At 48.1% G+C, this 16,569-nt stretch overlaps 1 protein-coding gene across 1 annotated transcript in view; it reads right to left on the bottom strand.

Annotated features, from left to right (window-relative positions):
* Positions 1-16,569, bottom strand: part of LOC120300864 (solute carrier family 12 member 9-like) — a 114,505-nt gene that overhangs the window by 45,411 nt on the left and 52,525 nt on the right. Inside the window, exon 9 of the mRNA XM_039327391.1 lies at positions 7,646-7,770. Coding sequence (XP_039183325.1) covers positions 7,646-7,770 — 125 coding nt within the window. The remainder of the gene's footprint in view (positions 1-7,645; positions 7,771-16,569) is intronic.

The raw sequence follows: 16,569 nt of genomic DNA, 5'->3' as shown, positions 1-16,569 counted from the left end.
TCAAGCAGGAGAACCTACCTAGACCATTTCAGGCAAGTGGCTGTCCAGTCTCTTCTTAAAAACCTCCCGCGGCGGAGCGCCCACGATTTCTGAAGCTGTCCCACTGTTTAAAGGTTTTTACCGTTAGGAAGTTTCTCCTTAGTTCCAGGCTGCTTCTGTCCTTGATTAGTTTCCATCCGTTGCCTCTTGTCCTGCCTTCAGGGGCTTTGGAGAATAGGTTGACCCCCCTCTTCTTTGGGGCAACCCCTCAACTATAGGAAGACTGCTATCCTGTCACCCTGGTCCTTCTTTTCAATACACTGGCCATCCCCAACTCCTGCCACCGTTGTTCGTATGTTTTAGTTGAGTCCACAAAGGGATTGTTTGTTCCTCTCCTTGTCCCAGGCAGCTGAAGTCAGGACAGACAGCCGACTGAATCTTTGGAAATCAAACCAAGGTTGGGGAAACGTAGGTGAGAAATCGCAGACCCCCCCCCCCACAAGAAGATGTAGGAAGAGAAACGACGAAAGCAAATCCTTTTGCATATGTGTTGTGTTGCTGTACGGAGGCATTCAACCTAAAAGGGCTGGCCACGGTTGCTTTTCCACTCACCACCACCACTACCACCCTTTTTTTAAAATTTATTTATTTACAAAGAACTGAAAAAAAATGTGCACAAAAGCACCCCACCACAACGGACTTCTGTGTTCGCCCCAGGTCAAACAAATGCTGTCTTTTCCCACCCCGGGAATTTTTAAAACCTTTGCAAGCCAGCTCCATGTTTGTTTGTTTGTTTTACATCCTGCCGTCACTCTTCCAGAATTGTAAAGCGGTGGCAGCGGGCATACATATGCACAAGCACACCCCACCCAAAAAAAACCCCCCAACAACACAAAAAAGAGGGAAAGCTGTTCCAGAAATGCCATTCCTACAGGCACAACACAGAGTGAATGAGTGAGAGTGAGTGAGACAGAGAGAGAGAGAGAGAACACACACACACAGACACACACACACACACACACACAGAGAGTTTGTCCACCCCATCCCTCCCATCCTACTCCTGTTCCCCTCTCTTTAATTACCACTAATGTAAAGTGTGCTCCATTAAAAAATAAAATAAAATAAAAACTTTGGCACGCTCCCCCCCGCCCCCCCCCCCCGAACTGATCCCATAAATTCACTGCAAAGAGCTGAATGTCACCGAGGGCTCACGTGTGTGTGTGTGTGTGTGTGTGTGTGTGTGTGTGTGTGTGTGTCTGTTTTTTTTTCTCCTCTTCTGTTTTTTCCCCCTCCTCCTCCTCCTCCTCCTCTTCTTGACTTTAAAAAAACAACAACAGGTATTTGCTCAAGGGCGAAAGCTTTTTAAACAGGATCATAAATGCTTATTACACGGACGTTGCACGCTGCCTGGATGGGATTAGCTGGATGGAGGAAAAAATTGATCACCGGGGTCTTTTCTCTCTCTCCCACCCACCCTGTAACAAAGAGCAGAGGGAGAAGCTGGGAGAAGGAGGAGGGGGATCCTCAACACGACCCACTGAGATATTAAATTCCCAGGAGCAGCATTCTGTAGAGGGGGCCAAAGACCTCAACCCAAGGGAGAAAGGGAGGCAGGACACAGCAAAGGCTGGAGTAGTTCCCCCCCCCACATGGCTGGCTGGACAGGGAGAGGGCTGGAGAGACCCCCTGGCAAAGACTAGCCCCCCAAGATTGGGCCGTAAAGCTGGCTGCATCAAAAGTGGCCAGAAAAGGGGGAAAAAATTGGATTATTTCCCCAAACTGCCGGCCTGTAAAGATTCTTTAATGCGCTGTTTCCCAAATTTAGCGAGGTTAAGATAGGTGGGTTTCAAACTCCCAGAATTCCCCAGCCAGCTAATTCTGGGCCTTGAGGCCCACCCGTCTCAAAAGCAGCCAAGGTTGAGAAACGCCGCTCTTCACATTAGCAGCTTCGGGACAGGTTGGAGTGCGGATGGGAGACCACCAGGAGTTCCCGAGCACGAGTTCACCCAGGCTGCTGGAAAAAAAAAACCACTCCAGAAGAAAACAGCAATGCTGGCTGGGGAATTCTGGGAGTTGAAGTCCGCCCGTCTTAAAACTTGCCAAGACTGGAAAACGCTGCATTAATGAGTTCTTTAATTAGCTCTGATGGATCAGGGGCTCCCAATCCAATTAACACCCCAGTTCACAGCCTGGCGGTCCCAAACAGCTGAACTGTTTAAGAGCCGAGGTGGTGGCGCAGCAGTTAGAGTGCAGTAGTGCAGGCCACTTTAGCTGGCTGTGTTCAGCAGGTCAGCGGTTCAAATCTCACCGGCTCAAGGTTGACTCAGCCTTCCATCCTTCCGAGGTAGGTAAAATGAGGACCCAGATTGTTGGGGGCAATGTAATATATATATATATATATATATATATATATATATATATATATATATATATATATATATATATATATACATACATACATTGCTTACTGGTGTACACCGCTTAGAGAGTGCTTGCACTTAAAGCGGTATATAAGTCTCATAAATAAATAAATAAACTGCCGGCCTCTTTGGAGTGTGATCCTTTTGGGAGCGGACGCTGCTCCCTTCCGTGACAGGATTGGGCCCCAGCTTGGCTATGACTGCTACCAACCTCAGAAGGAGCATGGCAGCCCCTTTGTAACTAATCACCTGGACTGAAATGCTTGGGTTTGAGGGAGCTGCACTGAATTCCTCAGAGGCCTGGGGTGGATAGAGAGATGTAGGATGGATGAAGGAAGGAAGGAAGGAAAGAAGGAAGGAAGGTGAAGAGGAAGAGGAAGAGAGGGAAGGAGGGAGGGAGGAAGGAAGGAAGGAGAAGAGGAAGAGAGGAAGAAAAAGGAAGGAAGGAAGGAAGGTGGAAAAGAGGGAAAGATAAGGAGGGAGGGAGGGAGGGAGGAAGGAGAGGGGAACAGGAAGAAAGGAAAAGAGAAAAGAAAGAGGGAGGGAGGGAAAATGGAAGGAAGGAAGGAAAAGAGAAAGGAAGGAAGGTGAAGAGGAAGAGAGGGAAGGAGGGTGGAAGGAAAGAGGAAGAGAGTAAAAGAAAGGAAGGAAGGAGAAGAGGAAGAGGAGAAGAGGGAGGGAGGAAGGGACAGACAAAGGGAGGGAGGAAGGAAGGAAGGAGAAGGGAAGAGGAAGAAAGGGTAGGAGAAAGGAAAGAAGGTGAAGAGGAAGAGAGGGAAAGAGGGAGGGAAGGAGGGTGGAAGGAAGGAGGAAGAGAGTAAGAGAAAGGAAGGAAGGAAGGAGAAGAGGAAGAGGAAAAGAGGGAGGGAGGGAAGGAGGAAGGGACAGACAAAGGGAGGGAGGGAGGAAGGAGAAGGGAACAGGAAGAAAGGTAAGAGAAAAGGAAGAGGGATGGAGGAAGGGAGGGAGGGAAAATGGAAGAAAGGAGAAGGGGAACAGGAAGAAAGGGTAAGAGAAAGGAAGGAAGGTGAAGAGAAAGATAGAGAAAGAGGGAGGGTGGAAGGAAGGAAGGAGAACAGGAAGAGAGTAAGATAAAGGAAGGAAGGAAGGAGAAGAGGAAAAGGAAAAGAGGGAGGGAGGAAGGAGAGGGGAACAGGAAGAAAAGGTAAGAGAAAAGGAAGAGGGAGGGAGGAAGGAAAAATGGAAGGAAGGAAGGAAAGAAGAAAAAAGGAAGGAAGGAAGGAGAAAGGGAACAGGAAGAAAGGGTAAGAAAGGAAGGAAGGTGAAGAGGAAGAGAGAAAGAGGGAGGGAGGGAGGGTGGAAGGAAGGAAGGAGAACAGGAAGAGAGCAAGAGAAAGGAAGGAAGGAGAACAGGAAGAGAAAAAGAGTGAGGGAGGAAGGGAGGAAGGGAAAGACAAAGGGAGGGAAGGAGGAAGGAGAGGGGAACAGTAAGAAAGGGTAAGAGAAAAGGGAGGGAGAAAGGAAAAATGGAAGGAAAGAAGGAAAGAAGAAAAAAGGAAGAAAGGAAGGAAGGAGAAGGAGAACAGGAAGAAAGGGTAAGAGAAAGAAAGGAGGAGAAAGAGGGAGCGAGGGAGGACAGAGGGAAGGAGAGGTTGACGATGCAGACCACAAGTGAGACAGATAACGAGCACCAAATCAATTAACAAGCTGTAATGTGTGAAAGACCTGCTGCTTTAGGGAAGACTCTCTGAGATAGTGTCAAATTAGGGCTGTTTTTAATTTCTAGCTGAGAAGTCGCCAAGGTGCATTTCTCCGGGGTGCGAAAGGGATCTAGCTTCCCTCCAAAACAAAGGGCTCAAGATCTGGGGTGCTAATTCCAGAGTTCCCCAATTAGAAAAGCAACTCCAGAATCAGAGAGGGTCCCCCCCCCCCCAGGATGGCCAGGACCTTGGGGGAAAAAAACAACAACCACCATCCTTCCTCCAACTTGGTGGGATTTGCAAAAAGGATTGGATTCAGTAAGGCAGCGCTAATAGACCAAACCTCCCATTTCTCCAACCCTGGAAAGCGAATACAACCCAGAGTGCCGATATACAATGGGATTTAAAATCGCTCAATTTAGTCGCCACGAAGGAGTGCATTAGACCAGGGGGGAAAAAATTCCACTTAATAGGAGGACATTTTCCTGAAATGATATTGAGGAGCAATCACTGCCAAACCGCCCGGGGGTGTTTTTCATAGCCCCGGGAACGGCTTCTTTGCGCTAACCTTTCCTTTCGTTCGTTTTCACTTGATTCTTTTGTTCGTATTAATGACACCTTGTCTGTCAATTAAAAGGAGGAGGAAGAGAGGACGGCGAAACTTGGCAGAAGGCGTTAAGGGACAGGGATTCAGGGCTGACACGGCACCGAAAAGCGAATAAAAGTTTCAAGATTAATAAAAGGGGGGGGGACGAGTTTTAAAAGATGCAAATGTCTCTTGTTCGCTTCTACTAATTCCTTTCGCCGTCCTATGCCCGGATATTCCCTTCTGTAGGATGAAATAGTAGAATAGAACAGAGCTGGAAGGGATCTTGGAGGTCTTCTAGTCCAGCCCCCTGCTCAGGCAGGAGAACCTATACCAGAGGTAGGCAACCTTGGCTCTTTTATCACTCGTGGACTTCAACTCCCAGAATTCCTGAGCCAGCCATGCTGAGGGGAAAGGGAGAGGTTTCCAAACTGAGCCATGCTGACTCAGGAATTCTGGGAGTTGAAGTCTGCAAGTCATGAAGGGGCCATAGTTCCCCCATGCTGGCTCAGGAATTCTGGGAGTTGAAGTCCACCAGTCATAAAAGAGCCAGGTTGCCTACCCCTGACCTACACTATCTCAGACAGGTGACTGTCCAGTCTCTTCTTAAAAACCTCCAGTGATGGAGCGCCCACAATTTCTGGTGGCAAGCTGTTCCACTGGTTAATTGTCCTCACTGTTAGGAAGCTTCTTCTTAATTCCAGGTTGCTTCTTTCCTTGATTAGTTCAATCAATCAATCAATCAATCAATCAATCAGTATAAAGCTGGAAGGGACCTTAGAGATCATCTAATCCAACCCCCTGTTCAGGCAGGAAACCCTATAGCAGTGATGGCGAACCTTTTAGAGACCGAGTGCCCAAACTACAGCCCCAAACCCACTTATGCATCATTGAGTGCCGGATGGGCGTGACCCATTGGGTAGGTGTGGCCCATTGGGTGGGTGTGGCCCATTGGATGGGCGTGGCTGCAGTGGTAACAGAAGACTGGGTGGGACTAAAAAGTTCAATCAATCAATTCCAACTTTGCAAGATCTTTTTTTTCCCCACGAGAAGCTGAAATTGATTGATTGATTGAACCTTTTTTTTCCATACGGCAGCGGAGGCCTAAAGCGAAAAGGTTTTATAAAACCCAGCTGAAGGCCTAGGACTGGGGCGATGGCACGTGTGTTCACAGAGAGGGCTCTGCATGCCAACGTGGCACGCGTGCCATAGGTTCGCCAGCACAGCCCTATACCATCTCAGACAAGTGACAGCCCAGCGTCTTCTTAAAAACCTCCAGTGTTGGAGCACTCGCAACTTCTGGTGGCAAGCAGTTCCACTGGTTAATTGTCCTCACTGTCAGGCAGTTTCTCCTTAATTCCAGGTTGCTGGATGAATGAAGCTGGATCGCTCAGGTTCAAAAGAGCCACAAAACTGGCATAGCGAGGAGGCCTTGGACTTGACCCATTTTTCCCAGCGGTGAGAAAACTTCTCTTCTGCATCTGGATCGCCAATACAGATAGTCCTTGACTTACATTTGTTCGTTTAGTGACCGTTTGAAGGGACCACAGCTCCGAAACAAAGATGACTTCTTGTTTTTCTCATGACTATATAGACTGCATCCCCAGGATCACGTGATCAAAATTCGCCCGCTTGGCAACTGACTCGACGGTGGCCGTGTCCCCGGGAATCACGCGATCCACTTTTGTGACCTTCTGATAAGCAAAGTCAAGGGGAAAACCGGATTCGCTTAACGACCGCGTGTCTAATTTAACATTGGCAGGGATTCACTTAACAAATGCGGCAAGAAAGGTTGCACAATGAGGCAAAACTCACTTTAACAACGGTGACCCAACTTTGGGGCTCGGTTGCATTTGGCATTTGGGAGCGCCACAATCCACTAACTGAATCCAGGCCTTCTCCAAAGGGACTGAAGCTTGACCACCCAAGCCATTTTAAATCAGAGAATCCTACAGCTGGGAAGTAGAGGTCGTCTTTGAGGTCATGTAGTCTAACCCCCCCAACTCACAGCAGGACCCAACAACGTACCTCTGTCCCAAATCTGCTAAGAAAGGAAAACTCCTCATGATGTGTGACTGTTCCACCGGTATTTCTCAATTTTATTAGCTTTGAGATGCGTGGTTCCAGAATTCCCCAGTCAGCCATGCTGGCTGGGGAATTCTGGGAGTTGAAGTCCACGCATCTCAAAGCTAAGATGGAGAAACACCCTGTCAATGTTTTTGACAACCATTTTCTTCTTATGTTTTACTTTTAGAGTTAAGAGCTAGAGTTAGATGATGCTGGGGGGAGGAATGTGCACAAGAGTTTAGCTAGACATAACAATACTGGACCTAGCGTGAGAATCAAGGTTAATGAAATAAGAGATGATAAGAATTGGCAGGCTGGAGAACTGAAGGGAAAGCCTGCATTTCAAACTAATTGGAGAATGTGATTTACAACTGCTAATTGGAGGAGGGAATTGTGCTTTGATACTATGTGCTCAGGGGAGGGGAATCCAGATTTTGGCTTCCATTGTGTTAGTGCCTATGTGTTGCTATTCAGATAAAGATTCTTTAAGGTAAACAATGCCTTGAAGTTCTTTGAAGAGTTTCATCTGTCGGAACCAGGACACACCCGTTCATACAATCAGTCATTTCTTTCCTCTTTGCAATTTTAGCCCATTCATCCTCTTCCCAATCTGGCTTTCCAGATTTTCAGGGTCTTCCTGGATCAGGGGTCTTCAAACTTGCCCTTTCATGACTTGCGGACTTCAACTCCCAGAATTCCTCAGCCACTGAGGAATTCTGGGAGTTGAAGTCCACAAGTCATAAAAGGGCCAAGATTGCCTACCCCTGGCCTAGATGTTTGGTTTCAACCATCACTCAGTAGACCATGAGTCCTTGCTCGTCACCTGAAAGCCATCTAGAGATCCGCCAGCGGATCCTCGCCTACTTACATCGACCCAGATAGTTGCAGGTTTCCTACATCCCTCCTTTCTTCCTTCTTTGCAGCCAACGTACCTGAAGTTTGGGGCAGAGGCCCACTCCAGCGCCAGGCAGGCCAAATCCACCGTAGCGTAAACCAGGAGGAAGAAGATGGTGACCACCGCAGCGATGGTGTTCAGCTTCCCGGAAAACAGCACCAGCTGTGGGGAAAGCAGACCACAGGAATCAGGAAGCATGGCAGCCAACCACAGGGCGTCAGCCCCGCCCCCTTTCTTGGGCCACATCCCCAGAATCCCCCCAGTCAGCAGGCGGGATTCTGGGAGTTAAAACTCCATTCTTCTTCTTCTTCTTCTTCTTCTTCTTCTTCTTCTTCTTCTTCTTCTTCTTCTTCTTCTTCTTCTTCTTCTTCTTCTTCCTTCTTCTTCTTCTTCTTCTTCTTCTTCTTCTTCTTCTTCTTCTTCTCCTTCTCCTTCTCCTTCTCCTTCTCCTTCTCCTTCTCCTTCTCCTTCTTCTTCTTCATCATCATCATCATCATCATCATCATCATCATCATTATTATGAATTGTTCCCACTGTCAGAAATTTTCTCCTTATATCTAGGTTGGATCCAAACTCCCTCGCATATTGAGGTGCTGTGCTTCTCCAAGGAACTTGCAGGAGACCCAGGTTAAGCTAGCCACACGGTCGTTAAGTGAATCTGGCTCCCCCATTGCTGGTCAGAAGATCGCAAAAGGGGGAAATCGCGTGACCCCGGGACGCTGCAACTCTCGTAAATACGAGCCAAGCGTTGTGAATTTTGATCACACGACACTAGGGAGGCGGCAACGGTCGTTAAGTGTGAAAAATGAGCATACGTCACTTTGGGAGTGTCGTTGTAACTTTGAATGGTCATTAAATGGACTGTTGTGGAGTCCAGGACGACCTGTATTTCACTAGCCCAGTGGTGGCAAACCTGTGGCACACGTGCCAGAGGCGGCACTCAGAGCCCTCTCTCTCTCTGTTGATGCAGCCTAGGATTGTGTTGGCCTTTTTGGCAGCTGCAGCACACGGCTGGCTCCTGTTTAAGGGATTGTCCACTAGGACTCCGAGGTCCCTCTCACAGTTACTACTATTGGGCAAGGTACCCCCTATACCAGGGGTAGGCAACCTTGGCTCTTTTATGACTCGTGGACTTCAACTCCCAGAATTCCTGAGTCAGCACGGCTCAGCTTGGAAACCTCTCCCTTTCCCCTCAACGTGGCTGGCTCAGGAATTCTGGGAGTTGAAGTCCACGAGTCATAAAAGAGCCAAGGTTGCCTACCCCTGCCCAAATGCCTGAATTTTGATCACGTGACCATGAGGAAAAAATATTTAAATATTAAACCAGGGGTCTTCAAACGTGGCCCTTTTATGACTGGTGGACTTCAACTCCCAGAATTCCTGAGCCAGCATGGAAGAACTATGGCCCCCTTATGGCTTGTGGACTTGAACTCCCAGAATTCCAGAGCCAGCATGGCTCAGCTTGGAAACCTCTCCTTGTCCCCTCAACGTGGCTGGCTCAGGAATTCTGGGAGATGAAGTCCACGAGTCATAGAAGAGCCAAGGTTGCCTACCCCTGCACTATACTATACCTGTACATTTGGTTTTTCTTGCCTAAATGTAGAACCTTACTTGTTTCACCACTGAATTTCATTTTGTTAGATAGTGCCCAGTGTTCAAGTCTGTCCAGATCCTCCTGTATCTTAAGCCTGTCTTCTGGAGGGTTGGCTGTTCCTGCCAGCTTTCTGCACTAGCCTCTTCCTCCCCTTACCACGCAGTTTCCTTCTGACGAGCTTTTCTTTAAAACGGAGAACCCCCGGGGGGTTAATAAAAGGGCAGGGAGTGAGACAGAAAACTAAAAATCAAAAGCCGTTCCCAACTCTTATCAGCCAATAGTTTTATGCCCATTTCAAAAACAGGTTCTGTTCAATCAAAATGCAAAAAAACCCGATAATGATGGCAACAAAGAATAAAGAAAACATTTTGCTTGGTTGAGCATTGATCCAGTTTTGCTCTATCGGGTGTTATTTAGCTTTTTTTTTTTTTTTTAAAACAACCCAACAACAACTAAGAATCTAAATGACGTGTCTTATTTTAATTACTATTTTATGAACACGCTCTAGCTCAAAAATGCATTTAGATATAGATATATACTTTGAACGGAAAACTTTGTCATTCTGGTAATGGTGCTTTTTTGGGAAAATAAACAGATAACTACTTTCTCCTCTGTATTTTAGTATTTGGGAGTTGTTTGATCTATTACATCTATATATGCTAAATGCATCACAAATAATGCCACAGTTTTCTTTGAACCATAGCTTTTTCAACAAGCTGCAATCAGTCGGACCTGCAGTTTACCCAAACCATGGTTTACACACCACCCTGGCTGATTTCTTGAGGTATGCTAAACAAATCCAGAGACAGAATATTATAATTCAGCCCATAAATTCATCAAAAGCATACTTAACTCCAAAAAAGACTCCAGTGTGGTGTAGTGGTTAGAGTACTGGACCAGGAATGGATTGGTTTAAATCCCAATTCTGCCCTACAAATGAATGACTGTGAGCTCAATCAAAGCCTACCTCAAAAGGTTGTTGTTTGGAGTAAAATGCCACGCTGACATTCAAGAGCAGATGTCTTCAAACTTGGCCCTTTTATGACTTGTGGACTTCAGCTCCCAGAATTCCTCACTGGCTGAGGAATTCTGGGAGTTGAAGTCCACCAGTCATCAAAGGGCCAAGTTTGAAGACTCCTGTCTTAAATCTAACAAACAAAATGGAGGCTGGCTGAGGAATTCTGGGAGTTGAAGTCCACCAGTCATCAAAGGGCCAAGTTTGAAGACCCCTGTCTTAAATCTAACAAACAAAATGGAGGCTGGCTGAGGAATTCTGGGAGTTGAAGTCCACAAGTGTTAAAGTTGCCAGATTTGGGGTCCCCTGTTCAAGAGGAAAGGCAGACTCTAAAACTCTAAAATGTAGGCCCTCTTGACAAGAGTTTGGAATTGTTTCTCCTTCTTCCTAGGGCTGAGAGGCAGAGAGAGAGAGAGAGGGACGGACCCAAAGTCGCCCTGCTGAATTTCTGCCTAGGGTAGAACTCGAACTCAGGATCTCCTGTTTTCAAGCCAGGTGCCTTAACTACCACACCAAATTGGCTCTCATTAACGCTAATAAGAAATATCAACAACCTAAGATATGCAGATGATACCACTCTAATGGCAGAAAGTGAAGAGGAACTAAAGAGCCTCTTGATGCGGGTGAAGAAGGAGAGCGCAAAAGTTGGCTTGAAACTAATCATTAAGAAAACCAAAATCATAGCATCCGGCCCTCTCAATTCCTGGCAAATAGATGGGAAAGAAATGGAGGTAGTGACAGATGTTATTTTCCTGGGCTCCAAGATCACCTCAGATGGGGACTGCAGCCAAGAAATTAAAAGACGCTTGCTCCTGGGGAGGAAAGCTATGGCAAATCTAGACAGCATTCTAAAAAGCAGAGACGTCACCCTGCCAACAAAAGTGCGTATAGTCCAGGCCATGATTTTCCCAGTTTGCAACGTATGGCTGTGAAAGTTGGACCATAAGAAAGGCTGAGCGCAAAAGAATGGAGGCCTTTGAACTGTGGTGCTGGAGAAGACTCCTGCGAGTCCCTTGGACTGCAAGGCGTTCAAACCGGTCGGTCCTAGAAGAGATCAACCCCGACTGCTCTTTAGAAGGCCAGATCCTGAAGTTGAAACTCAAGTACTTTGGCCACCTAATGAGAAGGAAGGATTCCCTGGAGAAGAGCCTAATGTTGGGAAAGATTGAGGGCAATAGAAGAATGGGACGACAGAGAATGAGATGGCTGGATGGAGTCACTGAAGCAGTAGGTGTGAACTTAAATGGACTCCAGAAGATGGTAGAGGACAGGAAGACCTGGAGGAACACGACTTCGCAATTAACAACAACAACAACACTAATAAACAATTAAAAAAACAGCTTTAGACAACCGGAGAGACCCTCAACCTAGCTGAACAAAACACAATTGCTGTGTTGGTACAATGTCGTCTGTCTGAGCCAAGAAATTTTTTTATGAGACTTATTTATTTATGAGACTTATATACCGCTTTAAGTGCGAGCACTCTCTAAGCGGTGTACACCAGTAAGCAATGTATATATATATATATATATATATATATATATTTCCATTGCCCCCAACAATCTGGGTCCTCATTTTACCTACCTCGGAAGGATGGAAGGCTGAGTCAACCTTGAGCCGGTGAGATTTGAACCGCTGACCTGCTGAACACAGTCAGCTAAAGTGGCCTGCAGTACTACACAAGGTAAGGGCCTGATTCACATGGAGAATTACAAATTCTCCATCGTATTCTGGCTGAGTCGGTGGTGTGATCTGATCTGAACCCGTGGGGTGTGTGGTGTGGAGAGGGAGGGGTGAGGAACCAGGCAAGGAAGAGAGATGGGAGGAGGGCGAAGATAAAGCTTCCCATATAAATAAGTACAAACAAGGCGTCGTGGGAATCTGCTCGCTCCCGAAAGAAAAGACAATAATCGATATTTGTATACAATAAAACAACCTTATGGAGCTCTTTTAAAGAGCGTTTCTAAGCGTCTGTGTAATTGCCCAGGTATTGTTCAATTGCTCAATATTGATCAAATTTTCGTTCCCCACACAGCTGGGCAGAAGGAGCTGGGGAAGAGGTCCCAGAGCAATGTTTTTCAGCCTTGGCAAGTTTAAGATGTATGGGCTTCAACTCCCAGAATTCCCCAGCCAGCCCTGCTGTTTTCTTCTGGGGTGTTTTTTTTCAGCAACCTTGGTTAACTCATGCTCGGGAACTCCTGGTGGTCTCCCATCCACACTCCAACCTGTCCCGAAGCTGCTAATGTTACAGTGCTGTTTCTCAACCTTTAGGATGGGTGGACTTCAACTCCCAGAATTCCCCAGCCAGCCCTGCTGTTTTCTTCTAGGGTTTTTTTTTTCCAGCAAACTTGGTTAACTCGTGCTTGGGAACTCCTAGGTGGTCTCCCATCCGCACTCCAACCTGTCCCGAAGCTGTTAATGTTACAGTGTTGTTTCTCAACCTTTAGGATGGGTAGACGTCAACTCCCAGAATTCCCCAGCTTAGCATGCTGGCTGAGGAACTCTGGGAGTTGAAGTCCACCCATCTTATATCTGCGAAGATCGAGAAACAGGACTATCCAGGTAGTCCTTGACATACGACCACAATCGAGCCCAGAACTTACGTTGCTAAGTGAGAAATTTGTTCAGTGAGTTTTGTCCCATGTTACGACTTTCCTGGTTGTTAAGCGAATCACTGCAGTTGTTAAATTAGTCACACGGTCGTTAAGTGAATCGGGCTATCCCATTGACTTTGCTTGTCGGAAGGTCGCAAAATGGGGATCACGTGACCCGGGGGACACTGCAGCCGTCATAAATATGAACCCGTTGTCAAGCATCCGGATGTAAATCACGTGACCACGGGGATGCTGCAACAGTCACATATGTGGAAAACGGTCGTAATTCCCTTTTATCAGGGCCGTTGTAACTTTGAACGGTCACTAAGTCGAGGACTATCTGCACTGGGGCTTCTCTAGAGGGAAATCTACATCCTAAACCCGAGTTCAATTTCCCCTATTTGCACTGGCATCCCGGTACTTTACAGTACCCCCCCCCCGTTTGCCCACTTAAAACAAGCTGGCTCTTTTCAAACCGTGGTCTGATCTGCCGGTAATTGCTGAAGGAGGGAAGGGGGGGGAAAACAGCAGAGACAAGAGGCTGAGATAATTCAAGCCATTTAAGCAATTGGGGACCTCTAGCCGATATCGAGTTAATAGCGTGTGCCAAGCCACGATTGTGCCTAGTTGCAATGATGGAGCAGGCGAGGCTGCTCCCCCTAATGCTCGCCTTTGATTTATAATTCATTTAGCGGCTCGTCAAAGCGAAGGAGCCACTTCTGAAAGACACCGCCGGGTGAGGGTGCTGAGCGAGCCCGTGAGGCTGAAGGGGTCTCCGCCGTCCACGTGCACAGATGGGTCCCCAGGAGGGGAGAAAACTCAATAAGCCAACATCTGCAGCCTTGCTTCAATCCAGGAGGTTGGCAAACCTAATCTGGTCTGGTCTGGTGTGTGTGTGTGTGTGTGTGTGTGTGTGTGTGTGTGTGTGTGTGTGTGTAATAGATCCCATCTGGGGTGCTGGGTCATGGAAGGAAGCCTGCTTAGCCCCCATCAACCATGGTCCAGACCTGGTGCATCATGGGAGATGGGCCTTCGCATCCACGCTTCTCTATGTTCCTTGCTTTCCAAGGAGAAAAGAGTTAGCTTAGCGCTGGGAGTCAGGCCCGTTTCCGAGGGCAGATCGTCCTCGACTTAACGGCAGCTTGTTTAGTGACCGTTCAAAGTTACAACGGCACTGGAAAAAGGGACTTGTGGACCGTTTTTCACACCTGACGCCCGTCGCAGCATCCCTGCGGTCACGTCATCAAAATTGAGAAGCTTGGCTACCGACTCATATTTATGACGTGGCAGTGTCCCGGGGGAGATCGCGCGATCCCCTTTTGCGAACCTCTGACGTGCAAAGTCCACGGGGAGGCCAGACTGACGTAACCGCTGCGTTCCTAACTTAACGGCTGCCTTGATTCACTTAACAACTGGTTAAGGTCGTCAAGCGGGGCAAAGCTCACGTTTAACAATGTCCCACTTAGCGGCAGAAATCTGGGGCCCAGTCGTGGTCGTTACGTCGAGAACCACCTATGCCTCTTTGTCCGTCTTCCCAAACACAAGTTCGACGCCTCCACGCCGGCCTCCGCTGCAAGCGGCAGCTCTCACATCCCACACAACAGCGAGGTGGGGAGGGTGTGTGTGTGTGTGTGCTGGCTTCGACCCAGCAGCCCCCCCCCCACTAATGGTTCCCCCTCCCCATTCTTTTCAACTGCTCCGCAATGTTCTCGGCTGGCTAATGGGGCAATTTTTTTATTCTTCGCATTACACCCATTTGTCCAATTTGCCGTGCCATTCAGAGAGGCGAAGATAGCGGCAGATTAGCCGGCGGGGGGTTCTCCGGGGCGCTGGCTGTCCTCCATCTTGGGAAGATGAGTCGGCTTATCTTGGCAGGAGATATTTCCACCGGGCCTCGGACCGACGGCTGACAGCAGCTTCTGACAGGCACCCGAACTCAGACTTTGGTGGCCTGAATTTAGATTTTGGAGCTCTGAATGGTGACAGGGAGTCCTCGAGTTACGTCCGCAGTGGGGCCCAACATGTTATATGAGACGTTTGTTAAGGGAGTTTTGCCCCATTTCGCGGCCGAAATGGTGTAGGGTTTCCTGCCTGAGCAGGGGGTTGGACTCGATGACCTCCCAGGTCCCTTCCAACTTTATTATTATTACTGCAGTCGATAAGTTAGTAACCCGGTCGTTAAGTGGATCTCGCTTCCCCCATTGACTGACAGGCTAATCTGACAGATTATATTGCCTGTCAGAAGGTCGCAAAAGGGGTCGCGTGAACTGACGACACAGCAACGGTTCTGGGAATTGAGGTCCAGGCGTGCTGGGGAATTCTGGGAGTTGAAGTCCAGGTGTGCTGCCTGGGGAATCCTGGGAGTTGAAGTCCAGAAGTGCTGGATGGGGAATTCTGGGAGTTGAAATCCATGCCTGCTGCCTGGGGACTGCTGGGAGTTGAAGTCCAGGCCTGCTAGATGGGGAATTCTGGGAGTTGAAGTCCATGCCTCTTAACAGGGTCAAGAAACACTGCTTTACAAAAACCCTGTGTCTTCTGATGGTTAACTAGAATAATCTCTTGGGGTGATGTGAACCCTCAAATTTTCTATGAGCCTAACCCAGATATCCTTGACTTACAATAGTTCGTTTAGTGACCATTTGAGGTTACAACGGGACTGAAAGAAAGACTCGCCCTTTGGGGCAAGGGACACACCTAAAAATCAAGCTAGGGTGGGGGTGGGGGTGGTGGAGCTGCCCCACCCGTCCCGCACCCACTTACCTGGTCTCTCCTTGCCGGCCCACTTCTTCTTCTGAGGCCTCTTCTGCAACCTGGGGCCTGCATTTCTCAGTCACGGGCCTTTCCGGAAGGCCTCTGCAGCCGAGAGCTGCAGTGATGGACTCAATCCATAGCTCGATTCTGCAAGACCTCTGCAACTGAGCACCAGGCTATGGATTGAATCCATAGCTCTGTACTCGGCTGCCTGGGCCTTCCGGAAAGGCCTGACTGCAAAATGTAGGCCCGAATGCAGCTGCAGAACTTCGGCCCCAGAAGAAGTGGACCGGCTGGGTGGGGCTGTCAGTGCTGGAGGTGAGGTAAGGCCTACCCCAAAAATAAGACCTGGTGCCTCTTTTGGAGGCAAAAAAAAAAAAAATGAAAAAATAAAATAAGACCCGGACAGCTACTTGTCTGGAATGGTAGAGGGTCTCCTGCTCCAGCAGGGGGTTGGGCTAGAAGACCTCCAAGGTCCCTTCCAGCTCTGTTATTCTGTTAAAAGGCTAGTTCTTCCCAAAGTTTCCAAAACTGCCCACCATTTACATCACGGCTAATTCTCCTCCCACAGCCAGGGGGCAGCACCCGCAACACTTTGCTTGATCTCAGAAAGCTAACCAGGTCAGACCTGATTACAGTTAGTTCTCGACTTACGACGTTCCTTTAGTGACCGTTCAAAGTTGCAACAGCATTGAAAAAAGTGACTTATCACTGTTTTCTTTCACCCTTGTGACCGTTGCAGCCTCTTCATAGTCATGGGATCAAATTCACACGCTTGGCAACTGGCATGTATTTATGACGGTCGCAGTGTCCCGGGGTCACGTGATTCACCTTTTGGGACCTCCAGACAAGCAAAGTCAAAGGGGAAGCCAGATTCGCTTAACAATTGTGAGACGAAGTTAGCAACTGCAGCGATTCACTTATCGGCGGTGGCAAGATAAGTCATAAAACGGGGCACAACTCACTGAACATGTCTCGCTTAGCGACGGAAATGATGAGAATCGGAA

The sequence above is a fragment of the Crotalus tigris genome, unplaced genomic scaffold (assembly GCF_016545835.1).
Source record: "Crotalus tigris isolate CLP2741 ecotype Arizona unplaced genomic scaffold, ASM1654583v1 scf7180000024361.1375286210:1436186, whole genome shotgun sequence".
Lineage (NCBI taxonomy): Eukaryota > Metazoa > Chordata > Lepidosauria > Squamata > Viperidae > Crotalus > Crotalus tigris.
Note: the sequence above shows the minus strand (reverse complement) of the source record. Positions and strands in the feature narration are given on the sequence as shown.